Raw genomic sequence first — 17062 nt, 5'->3', positions numbered from 1 at the left:
AGGGAAAATGGTGACATTCAAAAAGGGTGACAAAACAAAAAAGAGGCAATTACAGACCATTAGGCTTACTTCAATTCCATGTACAATAATGGGTGTGATTATCAGTAATAAATGAGGATTATCTGTATATCAATATCCTAGGAAACAGCAGTCAACACAGCTTTAGAAGAGGAGGATCCTGTCTTACCACCTTCCTACTCTTCTTTGAAGAAGTGATATGCCAATTGCACTCTGCAATATTCTACGATCTGGTGTATCTAGACATCCAAAAGGCATTTGACAAAAGATCCACGTGAAGCCTACTAGTTAAGCTCAAAGCTGTACCACTTCAAGGTAAACCTTGGGAATCGAGAAGAAACTGGCTTAAGGGTAGAAAACAGGTGCTTGTTAGAGGAGTCATGTCAGGATTGGGATGGGGGTGGGGTGCCCAGGGCTAAGTGTTGGGATGACTTCTGTTTCTAATTTACATCAATGTCTTGGATTCAGAAACTCACTGATCAAATATGCAACGGGGCAGTTAAATCGAAGCAATCAAAATAGAGTAAGTTGGACAAAACATGCATGTGGGCACACGAACGGCATTTAATTTAATGCTGACAAGTGCAAATTATTTCACATAGTTAGGAAAATGGGCAACGCACATACTCCATGAACGGTGTTGAAATAGCCAAGGAAGAAATTGAATGAGACCTAGGGATCTTAGTAAACTCAACATTCAACATGTTCAACAAATGCAGAACAAAAGTGAATAGAATGCTGAACTGCACAACCAAAACAATAGAATACAAGTATGAAGAAAATCATCAAACTCCACAATCACTGGTCAGACCACACCTTGAGTACTGTGTTCAGTTCTGGTTGCCAAGAAACAAAGGAGTCATTCAAGCCCTGGAGGCAGCGTAGAGAAGGGCCCCAAGACTGATCCCGAATGTCAGAGGACTGAGTTATGAGGAAAGACTGGAGAAGCTTGGGTTTAGAAATTAGTTTGCTCCAAAAAACAATGTGATGCGCTAACAACCCTCGCCTGTTCGGAGAACTGCAGGTAGCATGCGAACTTCACTGGGGTAGCGCTAGGACAGGCAAAGGCACACTGAAGGCAGGCACTAAGGGAATGCACAAGAGTGATTAGTTGACTTTGTTCGGTTATCGATCAATCTGCATGGATTGATCGATAAAGTGTTTCTTTTGTGGTGACTTTTATTTCAGCATTGTGGCCAAGAGGGCTCCATGATGGTCAATAGCAGAGGGAAGGTAAGGTGTGAGACTATTACTGATTGGGGAATTGGGGTTGCATTCACTCTTACAGCAGTCGGATGAGTTAATAATGGACAGCCTGAGCAGAAAGGGGCTGTATGGGTTGCATCCTCCCTTCCGCTTCCTCCTCTTCCGCAGCCACCTTCTCCGCTTCTGCTCCTCCTCCTCAGCTGGTCGCCTTATGCATGGTGGCAAGGGCTGTGCCCTCATGATAGCAAGGTTGTGGAGCATGCAGCAGACCACGACGAATCTTGAGACGCGTTCTGTTGAGTACTGCAGGGCTCCTCCAAAGCAGTCCAGGCAGCAGAAGCGTTGTTTAAGGACGCCAATGGTCTGCTCTATCAGATTCCATGTGGCAGCATTGTTCTCATTGTACACATGCTGCCCACGTTTGGTTGGGTTGCGGAGCGGAGTCATGAGCCAGGTGGTCACGGATAGCCAATGTCGCCGAGTAGCCACCCTCTGGTTTGTCATGGTGGCCCAAAGACTGAGGGAACAGCGGACTGGTGCAGAATAAAAGCGGCCAGGATACCAGCATGATGTGCTGAACATGGTCGCACACCAACTGCACATTCAGCGTGAGGTAACCTTTGCGGTTACAGTACATCTCAGCATTTAGATGCGTGCCGGCAAAGCCATGTGCAGGCAGTCGATGGCGTATTACACCATGGGGAAGCCCGCTATCCTGGTAAAGCCACATGCATGCTCCGCCTGCTTCTCTCTGGTCAGAGAGAAGACAATGAACTCCCCTCTCCTGGCATAAAGAGAGTCTGTCACCTCTCTCATGCAGCAATGGACGGCGAACTGGAAGATGTTACAGATGTCACCAGCATTTATTACCCATCCCTAACTGCCCTTGAGAAGGTCCAAGGGCTCCAGCCTGGAAGGATCCTGATGCGAAGAAATTTCGGGCCACGATCACCTTCACAGCCACAGTCCTTGCCCTGGAGAGAGGCTGCCGGTCTGGTCGCAAGAGATGGCAGAGTTCTTTGATCACCTCCTTCGTAAAGCGCAGATGTCTCACACACTGCTCCTGGCTCAGGTTGAGGTAAGAGAATTGCTCTCGGAAGACCCTAGGTAGGTAAGGCCTCCTGCTGAGAGCCCTTCTCATCCTCCCTCAGCGAGCAGCTTGTCCTCTTCTTCGCTGCCTCTGCTCCCATCTCCCTGTCATGCTGCAGGTCATTGGGGGGGGGGGGGGGACGACAACTAGAGCACCCATGACTGGGAGCAAGTGGTCTGACCAGAACCCTTGAAGACAGAAGCAAGGCCTTCTGCACTTACAGCACCACGCCCTGTCACCTCACCAACTTTAAACAAACCCACCCAGCTGGTTTACTAATATCCTTTAGGGAAGGAAATCTGCTGTCCTTACCTGTCTGGTCAATATGTGATTCCAGACCCACAGCAATGTGGTTGAATCTTAACTGCTCTCTGAAATGGCCTAGCAAGCCACTCAGTTGTACCAAACTGCTACAAAACACAATAATAAGAATAAAACCAGGCGGCTGTGGGAGTACCCTCACCACACGGACTTCTATCGCACTGGAAAGAACTTCAAGAAGACACTAAGGGGGAGATATAGGTCTTCATCGCTCCCACTTTTGGGGAAATAAATTAGTGTTGGGGGCGAACCAATATCTAATGCCCTACCTCCCCGGAAATCCACCGCAAAAATACTGCGGGCTGCTGCCCGCCTGGGCTCGCTCCCCCCCCACCCCACAGTTTGCCTCCCCTCCCAGGACTTGCTGCTCGCAGTTGCAGCTGGCTGAATTTCCTAAGGCCCCGACCAACGAGCTGCATTGGGATTTCCCAATTGGCATCAGCAGCTCACTGGTTTTCTGGAGATAAGGCCCGAGGCCCAATTTTCAGTGATCCTCCGCCCAACATCTTTGAACAGGTGTTCCAATCGCGATGCCAAATTCATGCCAGCTTCCAGCACTGCATCAATTTCTCCCTGTAAGTTCATATGACCACCCAAACATTGCTGCAAGAGTCTTGGGTAATGCTGCATACTTAACCACACTTCCCAAGACAAAGTAGTTTCAGATTGACTCATAGGCCTGTCTGAAGTGCCAGCCCAACTGAAGTGGGTTCAAGGGCACAAGTAGCCTCCCTAAAACATAGTTCATGCAGTCACTGAATGAGCGAAGCAGATTAAAAATAGCAGGTCTTTGTGGAACAAATCTGACAATATCCTCCATCAAGTAGCAGTCTTAAATATTTTAGTAAAAAAATAGTAGAGGTACTTTGAACAGAATGTACAAAATCTGTAAAGAATTGGTTCTGCTATATATGCAAGTATATTTATGTTCCAAGTTAGTAATCTCACAATATTGCCTAGAGTGCTGTCTAGTGGTGTTCTATAGTCAATACAATGTTTTCATTTCTAGCTTTACAATTAATAAAAGGAAATAATTTGGAATATGAACAGCTGCCTGTAATGATTATAATCTATGTAATACAACAGCAGCAATAACAAGAAGCACTTATATAGTGCTTTTAATGCAAAGAAATGTCCGAAGACGCTTCCAAAATAGGCAGAAAGGAAAACTTAACCAAAAGTCCTCCCAGTTTAACTTAGTGATAGAACTTTTGCCCAAGTCGGAAAGCTGTGAATTCAAGCCCCACTCCAAGACTTGAGAACATAATCTAAGCTGATACATCAATGCAGTACGGAGGGAGTGCTGCAGTCAGAGATGCCATCTTTCAGATGAGACATTAAACTGAGGACAGGTCTGTCTGTTCGGAGGACACAAGAGATGCCATGGCATGTTTTTGAAGAACAGAGAGTCCTGGCCCACATTAATCTCTCAATCAATACCACCAAAATATATTATCTGATCTTTCATCTCACTGCTGTTTGTGGGACCTTGTGGTTTGTAAATTGGCTGCTGTGTTTATGAGCAAAACAACATTAACTATATTTCAGAAGTCATTAATTGGCTATGGAACACTTTGGGACACCCCGAGGATAAGAAATGCACCACATAAATGCAAGATCCTTCTTCCACCTGAATTGTTTCGCTGGAACAAGACAAGGGCATTGAAATTGAGGCATAGTGGGATAGGAAACCAATAAAAGTGGTCGAGGACAGAGAGGGTGGGGCAGGAATTGTTGTGGATAGGATTCATGCAGTGGAGTTTGGAGGGGTCTCAATTTGTAAAGGCAGAACTCGTGAGATCGGCAAGGAGAGCATTGGAGGAATTAATTCTGGAGTTGACAAAGATATAGATGAGCATTTCAGTAGCAGAGAAGGCGAGTCTCATTGTAAGATGGAAATTGGCAATGTCGATGGTGGCCAAGGTCAACTCACGTTCAAATTGGACACTGAAGTGGTGCACCATCCAGCTCAACACAAGTCAGTTGCTAGGGAGAGGGATGGAGTTGGAGCTAAGATGTAGTTTTTGCTGCACAGGATGGTTCTGGTCTTCATATACCACAAATAGTTAAAAGTGCAGACATTTTACACAACAAAAAAAAAAAATCGGAAAGAATGCAGCATTTAGCTCTCCAGAGTTACTTTTTTTTAATGCCTTAATGAATTTGTGCAACCAGTGATAAGGGATATCGTTCCTTGGAATCAGAATATTTTCCACCCAGCATTAATTGCTCTCAAATCAGGTACAGGAATCATTAGTTTCAGGGTAAAGTTAATTCCCAACAATAGTGGTTATAGTACCAGGGTATAAACTCAAAGGTCATTAGTTTTGAAACTGTATGCTTAAAAAAATTGGTACGTTGTGGCCCAACATCAGAAAATTACAATAAAAGCTACTGGATTGTTGTAAAAACCAAACTAGCTCAGTAATTTCCTTCACGAAAGGGAACCGGTCATGTGTTACACCCACACCATGTGGTGACTCTTAATGCTCTCAGGGTAACTAGGGATAGGCAAAAAGTATTGCCTTGCCAGTGTTTCCCACATCTCGAACAAAAAAAAGTGAAACTCAACCTCAGATGCAGTGTTATTGAAGGAAAAAAAGACTTGCATTTATATAGCAATTTTCATGACCTCAGGACATTCCAATGTGCTTTACAGCCATGAAGTACTTTTGAAGTGTAGTCACTATTGTAATGTAGGAAACATGGCACCCAATTTGCGCACAACAACCTACGACAAACAGCAATGTGATAATGACCAGATATCTGTTTTTAGTGATGTTGATTGAGGGATAAATATTAGCCAGGACACCGGGGATAACTCCCCTGTTCTTCTCCGAAATAGTGACATGGGATCTTTTAAGTTCACCTGAAAGAGCAGACGGGGCTTCGGTTTAACGTCTCATCCGAAAGACGGCACCTCTGACAGTGCAGCACTCCTTCAGTACTGAACTGTCAGCCTAGATTTTTGTGCTCAAGTCCCTGGAGTTGAACTTGAACCCACAACCTTCTAACTCAGAGGCGAGAGCACTACCAACTGAGCTGACACTTACTGCACAATTTAACATTTCCATTTTCAAAATCAGTGAACTTTGTCTTGGGGAAATTGACAATTCTATGTGTGTCCAAACTCATTTCACTAAGGACTGTTAGTTATTGGAGTGAAAACCTTCATCTCATCAGTATGGGTTGCATTAGCGAAAGGGCAGTGCTAACTAACCCCATTGCATGGTGGCATAGTGGTTAGCACTGTTGCCTCACAGCGCCAGAGACCCGGGTTCGAATCCGGCCTCGGGTGGCTGTCTGTGTGGAGTTTGCACATTCGCCCCGTGTTTGCGTGGGTTTCCTCCGGGTGCTCCGGTTTCCTCCCACAGTCCAAAGATGTGCGGGTTAGGTTGATTGGCTGTGATAAATTGACCCTTAGTGTTAGGGGGATTAAATACATGGGGTTACGGGGATAGGGTGGGATATGTGTTGGTGCAGGGGTTACGGGGATCGGGTGGGATATGTGTCGGTGCAGGCTCGATGGGCCGAAATGGCCTCTATCTGCACTGTGGGGTTTCTGTGATTTCTGTGATCACCTAATCAGATCTTCTTTAGGAGCACAAAGTTTCCACTAAAACGTATGTTATTCTTCCTCCACCCCCACACAAACACAACTTGTTTATTCCCGTTTGATTTTTTTCCCAGCAACTTAATGACGTATTGACATATATAACAGAAACTGATTTCCTCTCCACAGCTGAATCATATTCAGATATGAAATTTATGGGTTGACCCACATTACTTTGGCCCTAGCACGAAGCAATGCAAGTCATTCTTATCTAGGAGTTCAGTTTTGAAATTCTAATTTAATCTTGCGGCCAACTTTATTCTGGTTAATTTATTTAGCAACTTTTTAGTGAAACACTAAGAGCTTCCACGGGAATCCAAAAGCATACGGTTTGTGGTTTTGTAGTTGACTAAAAACAATCCTACAGAATGGCTACACGGTTGAAACAATACCAACTCTGAGTAAACTTAAAAATAAGTACACTAAACAAGACAAAACCTTAAGTATACACAACTAGATCTTCCTTTCCCCCCTCCCCATTTATATACACACACACACACAAAATGTACTCAGGAGCACCATATTTGTGAAATAATCACTATGTTGACAAACATTCAAGCACTAAGTAAACAGAACACCCGAGCAGAGTTTTTGATTAATTTATATTCCTTCTAGATAATGCTTTAACAAGATACCCACCTTTCTGATCATACACGAAGACGAGAATAGGCTGATTCGGTCCAAAGGCACAAAAAGCCACCATGTGTTCGTGGGGATGAAAGGCTACATCTCGGACAGCTGATATATAATTAAGATCAGAATACATCGCCACTTGATCACCTACCAAAAGAAAGGAAGAGCAAACAAGGACTGGAATCATGGTCATTACTGACATCAATAGCCAAACACAATAAACTGAACAATAATCTGAAGTGATCTACAATGACTACAAAACATACAACTTATAACTGAGCCACAAATGTGATTACTTTAATCAACTAGAGTTAGAGTGTGAAGAGACAAATTAAATTTTAAATTAACATTTTTTCTGAAAAATCATATTTTAAAGTGACCATATTTAAAAGCCAGAAATGAAAATGTGTGTCTTATTATTTACTATTTCTTTATATTTAGTTACTGAACAATATACTAGTAGAAAATCCCACCACGGCAATTTGAGAATTTGTATTCAGTTAAAATAAATAAATCTGGAATAAAGGGCTGCTTTCAGTAAAGTCATCATGAAGCTATTGGATAGTTGTAAAAACCCAACTGGTTCACTAATGCCCTTTAGGGAAGGAAGCCTGTTGTCCTTACCCGGTCTGGCCTATATATGACTCCAGTCCTACACCATTTATGCCCGTGTGGAGGGGATGGAGCCCTTTAAAGTGGCCTAGCAAGCCACTCAGTTGAAGCAAACCGCTATAAATACGAAGAATAAAACTGGATGGATCACTCGGCTGCGACCTAGGCATTGAATTAGAACACAATGGCCTAGAAATTCGGTATAGCCGCGTTTGGGGTGCTAGTCAATTCAATTTTATTTGTCATATATGCAGCAGACGTGTGTACTGCACAATGAAATGTTGATTTTTACGAGTCCTCCCAACATTGGAATAAATATGGCATAACAATGATAAAAATACTAATAGAAATACTAATAGAAAGACAGTAATAATAAATAAAACAACAGTAATAAATAATAATAAATTAATCGTTCATGAGTCTTCTGGCCTGGGGGTAGAAGCTGTTTCGAAACCTGCTGGTACGAGACCGTATGCTTCGTATCTCTTACCGGACGGGAGCAGGGTGAAGAGGTTGTGGCTGGGGTGACTCGCATCTTTAATGATTCTCAGGGCCTTCCCCGGCACCTCTCGGGGTAGATATCCTGCACAGCAGGTAGTTTAATTCCTATAGTATGTTGTGCAGCTTTCACTACCATCTGTAGAGCCTTGCGGTCTGTGGCGGTGCAGTTGCCATACCAGGTAGTGATGCAGCCGGACAGGATACTCTCGATGGTGCACCGGTAGAAGTTGGTGAGAATCTGGGGGGCCATTCCAAATTTCTTCAGTCTCCTGAGGAACAACAGGCGTTGGCATGCCTTCTTGGTTACAACGTCGATGTGATGGGACCACGTTAAGTCCTCCGTAATGAATACACCCAGGAATTTGAAGCTGCTGACCCTCTCCACCTCAGCCCCTTCGATGTAGATTGGGGTGTGTCCCTCCCCCTGCCGCTTCCTGTAATCCACGATCATCTCCTTTGTTTTGCTGATGTTGAGGGAGAGGTTGTTGTACTTGCACCATTCTCCTAGGGCTCTTACCTCCTCCCTGTAGCCTGTCTCGTCGCCATCTGTGATCAGGCCTACAACGGTAGTGTCATCAGCAAACTTGATGATGGAGTTGAAGTTGTGCGTGGCCACGCAGTCATGAGTAAACAGGGAGTACAGAAGGGGGCTGAGCACACAACCCTGGGGAGCTCCCGTGTTCAGGATCAGTGTGGAGGAGGTGTTTCTGCCTATTTTCACCACCTGGGGTCTTCCCGTCAGGAAGTCCAGGATCCAGTTGCATAGGGAGGTGTTAAATCCTAGCTCACTGAGCTTGTTGACAAGCTTGGAGGGGATAATGGTATTGAATGCTGAACTATAATAGCGCCAGGCGCAATTTAGCGCCACCTAGTGCGATATTGGGTTGCAGTGCCCCTAAAGGTGATTGCGGCGCTAAATCAGGCGCTGCACGCTACTCTTAAGGCGCTAACCCGGCGGCACAACCCAATTTCGCGGCGGCGGGGCGCAGCGAGGGTGCTGTCAATAATCACTTTCCCTGAGACACAGTGGCGCCGGCCAGCTCTTAAAGGGGCAGGTCAATTGGCATCACCAGACACACTCACTGCCTTGTAGGCCTTCAAAGCGGTGGGAGCCTACCTGTGGCGCACCAGCCTAGCAAGACATGGAAAGGGTGAGGCAGAGGGCGGAACGCCTCACTGATGGGGCATTGGATGCTTTGGCTGGCGCAGTGGAATCAAGGCCAAGGAAGATGGTCGGAATGTGATTTATGTTTTGGACAGTCTCCCGGGTGTGAGAGGCAGTTATGTGTCAGTGTATTAGTTTTGCTTTCTGTTGCCATAGCTTTCTCATGTTTGAAGGAACCACATTTTGTGTAATGAAACACTTTCTTCATTTACAATGGCCATGCCTGCTATTTACATGCATCTTGCCCTTCACAGGCTTGGGGGTATCAGACCGGTTCCATTCCTGTTCTTGGAATGGCAGCAAGCATTCCGTGAGAGGGGCCTAGAAGCTACTTCTGATCAGCCTCTGACGCGCAGCCTGAGAAGAGCCGCTCGCGTAGAAGTTCAGGCCAGCAGCCATCTTCTCAGCCGCCGACAGAGATGTCCTGCACCTTATCTGAGGCTGCAGATCTGGCTGAAGCAGCTGGCACAGCTCAGTCACCACCTCCTTTCTAAATCGCAGCCTTCTGACACACTGCTCCTCCGGCATGTTCATGTAGGAAAACTGCTGTCGGATAACCCTGCCAGCGTAAGGTCTGCTGTGGCGACATCTGTTGGCCCTCCTCCGTCTGGCCATGCCCGCCCCCCTCTCCCTGCGTCTCAGTGCCCTTTCCAGATGATTCAGCAGCGGGACATTCCCCTCCAATGCAGCCCCCATAATAAGTGCCCACAGGAAGGTTCCCCGTTGTCAAGGCTCACCAACAGCAAGGTGATGGTCAGAAGGCTGAAGATCGTCTGCCTGCGCTGGCTCAGTGGTCAAATGGCTCTCAGTGTGCAGCTCAGCTTAGCTCTCGAGGAAGTTGTGATCCAAAAATGGCTGCCGCTTTTAAACCACACCAGTCCCCTTTAAATAACGCTCCTCCAGCCCGAGAGCGACTTGGTAAGGCCCAGGTAAGCTGTCACTATTAGCGCCAGGCGCTACAGAGGGGGGCGCCACTGAATTTCCGGTCCGGGGCACCCAAAAGGCGTTGCACACTCAAATTACGTCATAATCAGCCTGCACCCATGAGCAGGCGCTAAGATTTAGCGCCGACGCTAAATGCATGCTCAATATGGGGCGAGGCGCTAGGCGCCTTGCGCCCGCCCGGAAATTGGCTAGTGCCCCACTTCTCGGCCTCTTTAGGCGTTAATCGGTGGCGCTATCAACCGAATTTCTCCCCCAATGAGTGCACACCCACCCCAGTCGATCACTGACATCTGGGTACTCCCACAGACTAGTCAACTAGCCTGACATGACCATCAGCCAATGCCCCTGACTCCTTCATCACCATTCCTGGGTATGTCCTATCCCACTTACCAGAGGTGGGGTATAGCGGTATACAGTCAAGTGGAAGTTTCATGACTTCAAGTCAAGCATGGGCATTAACCTCCTGCTGATTACCACCTATCACATTTCCACAGCTGATGAATCAGTACACCCCCATGTTGAAGACCACTTGGAGGAAGTACAAAGGGTAGCAAGGGCACAGAGTATACTCTGGGTGGGGACTTCAATATCCATCACCAAGAGTGTCTTGCAAGTTCCACCACTGATCAAGCTGGCCGAGTCCTGAAGGACATAGCTGCCAGACTGGGCCTGCGGCAGATGGTGAGAGAACCAACACGAGGGAATAACCTACTTGACCTTGCTCTCACCAATCTATATGTCATGGATGCATCTGGCTATGACAGCAGTGACCATCCCAGTCATCGTGGATACAAAGTCCTTTCTTCTCACTGAGGACACCCTCCATTGTGTCGTGTGGCACTACCATCGTGCTAAGTGGGATAGATTAAGAACAGATCTAATAGCTCAAAACTGGACAGCTATGAGGTGCTGTAGGCCATTAGCAGCCGCACAATTGTATACCATCATAACCTGTAACCTCATAGCCTGGCATATTCCTCACTCCTCCATTACCATCAAGCTGGATACCCAATGTTGGTTTTATGAGGAGTGTAGAAGAGCATGCCAGCAGCAGCACCAGGATTACCTGAAAATGAGGTTCAACTGGTAAGCTACAACACAGAACTACATGCATGGTAAACAGCGGAAGCAGCATGCTACAGACAGAACTAAGCAATCCCACAGGTCAAAGCTCTGCAGTCCTGCCACATGCAGTTGCGAATGGTGGTGGACAATTAAGAAGCTAATGGGAGGAGGAGGCTCCATGAACATACTAATTCTCAATGACGGCAGAGCTCAGCACGTGTGCAAAATACAATGCTGATGTGTTTGCAACCATCTACAGCCAGAAGTGCCGAATGATCCTGCTCGGCCTCTTCTTGAAGTCCCTATCTTCACAGATGCTAGTCTTCAAACAATTAGATTCACTCCACGATATCAAGAAACAGCTGAGTGCACTAGACACAGAAACGACTACAGGCCGCAACAACACCCCGGCTGTAGTGTTGATGTCCCGTGTTCCAGAACTAGCCACGCCTCTAGCCCAGCTGTTCCAGTATAGCTACAAAACTGGCATTTAGCTGCTGACAATGTGAAAAATTGCCCGTGTGTGTTCTGTCCACAAAAAGCAGGACAAATCCAACTTGACCAAAGGAGTCATCAACAATGCTAACAAGTGGCACTCACACACTGGTGGGAAACCAGCAGAACTCCCCTGGAAAAGTGGGAGGCCCGGTTACATTGAGTCTCTGCTGTTTTTGCACTGATTTGTAAGGGGTGGAACTTCTGTCTGTCCATTACAAGGTAAATGACAGTCTGGGGGGCAGGGGTTGGTGGAGTCTTCGGTCCTGGCCATGGATGGGAACCCAGCATAGTCCTGGCGATCGGAACACTAAGTAAAGTGAGGCGTATCTGTCTCCACACGGGCATAAATAGGCTCCATACCAGTGGAGTCCTGATCTGGCAAGTTCAGACCTTAAGCACAGCTCCCATGTTCTCTCGGACAGCAAGTGTTAATAATGTAGGATGCGTACACCAGCACTTCCGAGAATAGGAAATGTTGCGGGCCAGTACTTGGGATAGGGATCCGCTATCACGGCCGGTGGAGTGGTTTGCACCCCGAATGTCTACCTACCTACCTTTTCCTTCCACCACACACACAGGCCATTGGTGCCTTCTTCATTTTGCAAGACTTTCCATTCTCCCTCCTCCTCTGCAAACCTGCTGTAACTATTCAAACATCCTCTGGGTTTTCTATAGATATCTTTTATTGCTCTATATATTGGCCCAGATATTCCGATCGCAGGCCTCCCACAGGCGGAGGGCTGCGATCTGGAAAAATCTGCACCCTTACCGAAGACCTGTCAAATATATGAATGGAGATCACCCCCAAAACATAGTAAAACTTCAAATAAATTTAAAAACATCACATTTTTAAAATGACTTGAAATTACATAAATTAACTATTTTAAACAAAAATTTTAATTTTTGAAACAAAATAATTAATCCGTGGAATTTTTTTTAATTTTTTTACTTTTTTTCAACTCTTATACTGGTAAAAGCAGGCCTTACACCTGCTTTTACCAGGCGTAAGAATTGTAAGGGTTTTCTGTGGGCGGAGGGTCTCCAAAAAGCGGAACTATCCGCCCGTAGAGGCCCTGCTCCAAGGCAGTCGGAGGGTCTGTCAAGTGCTTTCTTGACAGATCGGAAATTTCAGCACATGCGCAGTGTATGCCTAAAACCAGCATTTCCATTGGCCTTACGGGTGGGTACACAGCGCGTACCCACCCGTAGGGATCGGAATATCCGGCCCATTGCCTCCTTACACCATCATCACTTCTGACATTTAATCATCTCCTGTCCACCACCTAATCACAGATCATACTTTTTTTACTCCCCAACCCCTTTTCCCTGGCTCAGTTCCTCATTATAAGCTGTCCACTTGTAACATCTTGGGATGCTGACGAAGGGTCATCAGACCTGAAATAATGGCCTGGAATTTGCGGTGGGTAATAACAGCGAACGAACAGTAATCGTTAGACCCTTTTTGATTAGGTGTAACTGGGGTTTAGCGTATTGACTGCTAAACAAATGTTATGGCCCTGAAAAACTGATTTTAGTTTTGTGGAGTGTCAAATTTATCCATTTTAATAAAACTTACAATTCAAGAAACTTAAAAAAAAAGTTTCGAAAGTTTTTTCATCTATGTTTCAGGTTTATCTTTTCCCCATGTGAGAGCCCCAATCTTTGTTTTGCTCGCTATAACACTTTTAATAAGTTAGAATGAAAGGAGCTTATTCACTTCCTGGGTCCCGGTCTGTGAGAATTATGCACTGTGATTGGCTGCTTAGACAGTTTGCTGAGGTCACAGCAGCTCACGTTAGGGATTCCCCATTAACTTACACTGAACGTTGGAAAAGCTGAACTTCTCGCCACATAGATCTTTGTGGGAAGCTTACTTCAGGGCCAGCGGTGAATGCCTTTACTTCGCCGCTGACCGCAAGTTACGGGCCATTAACTCTATCTTCCTCTCCCCACTCAATGCTGCCTGACCTGCTGAATGTTACAAGCATTTTGTTATATTTAGTAAAAATGCAATGACTTATTCAGTCACTGTAAATCAGTGGCCTTGATGTTATGCCCTACTTGGTTAAAGACCCCTATTGATACTAATCAGTGAATCCTCTGACTCACTGTAAGCAATGCCACAGGATATATCCAACCATCTCCAGGTGGGAGAATGAGACAGTGACAATTCTCAGTTTCAATTTCTCTGAATCAAGCTTTTACTATGCCTCATGATCCAAGTTCCCCAAATTCTAGCACTTCCTCAGTACAGTTATATGATAAAATTATCTATTTTTGGTTATGATCTTTTTCATTCTTTGATTGATGGTAACCTCCCGCATTCACAGAATGGTTACAGCACAGAAGGAGGCCATTTGGCCCATCAAGCCCGTGCTGGCTCTCTGCAAGTGCACTTCAGCTAGTCCCACTCCCCTGCCCTTTCCCCGTAGCCCTGCTATTTTTTTTCCTTCAGGGACTTATCCAACTCCCTTTTGAAAGCCACGATTGAGTTTGCATCTACCACCTTTTCAGGCAGTGCATTCCAGAGCCTAACCACTCACTGCGTAAAAAAGTTTTTCCTCCTGTCGCCCTCTGGTTGTCAACCCTTCCGCCAAATGGGAAAAGTTTCTCTCTATCTAATCTGTCTAGACCCATTAAGATTTTGAACACCTCCTATCAAATCTCCTCTCAATCTCTGCTCCAAAGAGAACCACCCCACCTTCTCCAGTCAATCCACATAACTGAAGTCCCTCATCCCTGGAACCATTCTCATGAATCTTTTCTGCACCCTCTCCAAGGCCTTCACATCCTTCCTAAAGTGCGGCGCCCAGAATTGGTCACAATACTCCAGTTGAGGCTGAACCACTGTTTTATAAAGGGTCATCATAACTTCCTTGCTTTTGCCTCTATTTATGAAGCCCAGTGTCCCGTATGCTTTTTTAACCGCTTTCCTAACCTGCCCTGCCACCTTCAACGATTTGTGCATGTATACCCCCAGGTCTCTCTGTTCATGCACCTGCTTTAGGATTGCACCCTTTAGTTTATATTGCCTCTCCTCATTCTTCCTACCAAAATGTATCACATTGCACTTTTCTGTGTTAAATTTCATCTGCCACCTGTCCGCCCATTGCACCAGCCTGTCCATGTCTTCTTGAAGTCTATCACAATCCTCCTCACTGTTCACAATACTTCCAAGTTTTGTGTCATCTGCAAATTTTGAAATTGTGCCCTGTATGCCCAAGTCCAAGTCATTAATATATAGCCCCCTTAACCGTCCCTTCACCTAACCGTACGAGAGCATGGGCCTTACACTAAACATCCGTAAGACAAAGGTCCTCTACCAACCTGCCCCGCCACATAGTACTGCTCCCCGATTATCAAAATCCATGATGAGGCCTTGAACAACGTGGACCACTTTCCATACCTCAGGAGCCTACTGTCAACAAGGGCAGACGTCGATGACGAAGTCCAACACTGCCTTCAGTCGACTTAGGAAGAGAGTGTTTGAAGACCAGGACCTCAAACCCGGCACCAAGCTCATGGCCTACAGAGCAGTAGTGATACCCGCCCTCCTGTATGCTTCAGAGACATGGACCATGTACAGCAGGCACCTCAAAGCACTGGAGAGGTACCATCAACACTGCTTCCGCAAGATCCTGCAAATTAATTGGCAGGATAGGCGCACCGTCAGTGTTCTCGCTCAGGCCAACATCCCCAGCATCGAAACTTTGACCACGCTCGATCAGCTCCGATGGACGGGTCACATCGTCTGCATGCCTGACACGAGACTAAAAAAAACAAGCGCTTTGCTCGGAGCTTCGACACAGCTAGAGAGCCCCAGGTGGGCAGAGGAAATGCTTCAAGGACCCCGAGACCGGAGAAGCAGCGGACCTGCGCGGGAGCAGCCCGAGGCGGGAGAGGTACTTAAGGAGCAGTCAGAGGCACCGAGGCCCACAGCCCCGAGAAGCAGCGGACCTGCGCCGGAGCAGCCCGAGGCGGGAGAGGTACTTAAGGAGCAGTCAGAGGCACCGAGGCCCACAGCCCCGAGACCGGAGAAGCAGCGGACCTGCGCGGGAGCAGCCCGAGGCGGGAGAGGTACTTAAGGAGCAGTCAGAGGCACCGAGGCCCACAGCCCCGAGACCGGAGAAGCAGCGGACCAGCGCGGGAGCAGCCCGAGGCGGGAGAGGTACTTAAGGAGCAGTCAGAGGCATACCAATCCAGGTTCCGAGAGAGAGGTAAAAAGTAGTCCAAGTGTGACGTCAGCAGGAAGCAGGTAAGTGATTGGTTGGTGAGTATTTCTCTCTTTTCAATACAAGCTTGAATTCTGTGGTGTTAAATTTTTCGGGTCTCTGTGGTGTAGTGGGGACAGTTGGTAAATAAAGCGCCCTAGAGTATACCTGTAACTGGGGTATTGAATAAATTTTTTAATTAATTAAAGGAGTAAGTCATGGCAGGAGAGTTCAGACCCGTGTTCTGCTCCTCTTGCTCCATGTGGGAAGTCAGGGACGCTGCCAGTGTCCCTGACGACCATGTGTGTGGGAAATGCATCCAGCTGCAGCTACTTGTAGACCGCATTGCGGCGCTCGAGCTGCAGGTGGATGAATTTTGGAGCATGCGCGATGCTGAGAGGGTCGTGGATAGCACGTTTAGCGAGTTGTTCACGCCTCAGGGTAGGGCTGCACAGGCAGAAAGAAAGTGGGTGACCATCAGGCGGAGCAACAGAGTCAGGCAGGAAGTGCAGGGAACCCCTGCGGACATCCCCCTTTCAAACAGGTATACCAAGTTGGATACTGTTGAGGGGGATGACTCACCAGGGGAAGGCAGCAGCAGCCAGCTTCCTGGCACCAGGGACGCTTCTGCTGCTCAGGAAGGGAGGAAAAAGAGTGGGAGAGCAATAGTGGTAGGGGATTCTATCGTAAGGGGAACAGATAGGCGTTTCTGTGGCCGCAAACGTGACTCCAGGATGGTTTGTTGCCTCCCTGGGGCCAGGGTCATGGATGTCACTGAGCGGCTACAGGGCATTCTTAAGGGGGAGGGTGAGCAGGCAGAGGTCGTGGTCCACATTGGGACCAACGACATAGGTAGGAAGGGGGATGAGGTCCTACATCAAGAATTTAGGGAGCTAGGTAACAGATTAAAGGGCAGGACCTCAAAGGTTGTAATCTCTGGATTACTCCCAGTGCCACGTGCTAGTGAGTATAGGAATAGGAGGATAGTGCAGATGAATGCGTGGCTAAAGAGTTGGTGCAGGAGGGAGGGCTTTAGTTTCCTGGATCACTGGGCCTGCTTCTGGGAAAGGTGGGACTTGTACAAGTCGGACGGGTTGCACCTGAACCAGAGCGGGACAAATATCCTTGCGGGGAGGTTTGCTAGCACTGTTGGGGGGCGGGGGGGGGGGTTTAAACTAACTTGG

At 47.0% G+C, this 17062-nt stretch overlaps 1 protein-coding gene across 6 annotated transcripts in view; it reads right to left on the bottom strand.

Moving 5' to 3' along the window:
• ahi1 (Abelson helper integration site 1) overlaps positions 1-17062 on the bottom strand; it is a 328929-nt gene that overhangs the window by 205502 nt on the left and 106365 nt on the right. For all 6 annotated transcript variants that reach the window (XR_015079575.1, XM_085997550.1, XM_085997549.1 and 3 more), the window contains one exon: positions 6888-7028. Coding sequence is in view for 5 of the 6 variants with exons in the window: in XM_085997550.1 (XP_085853676.1) it covers positions 6888-7028 (141 nt within the window). In the remaining variant the exon portion in view is untranslated. The remainder of the gene's footprint in view (positions 1-6887; positions 7029-17062) is intronic.

The sequence above is a fragment of the Somniosus microcephalus genome, chromosome 9, assembly GCF_052327205.1.
Source record: "Somniosus microcephalus isolate GS21.2 chromosome 9, FLI_Smic_1.0, whole genome shotgun sequence".
Classification (NCBI taxonomy): Eukaryota; Metazoa; Chordata; class Chondrichthyes; order Squaliformes; family Somniosidae; genus Somniosus; species Somniosus microcephalus.
The sequence above is the reverse complement of the archived record's forward strand: the minus strand, read 5'-3'. Positions and strand labels throughout refer to the sequence as shown.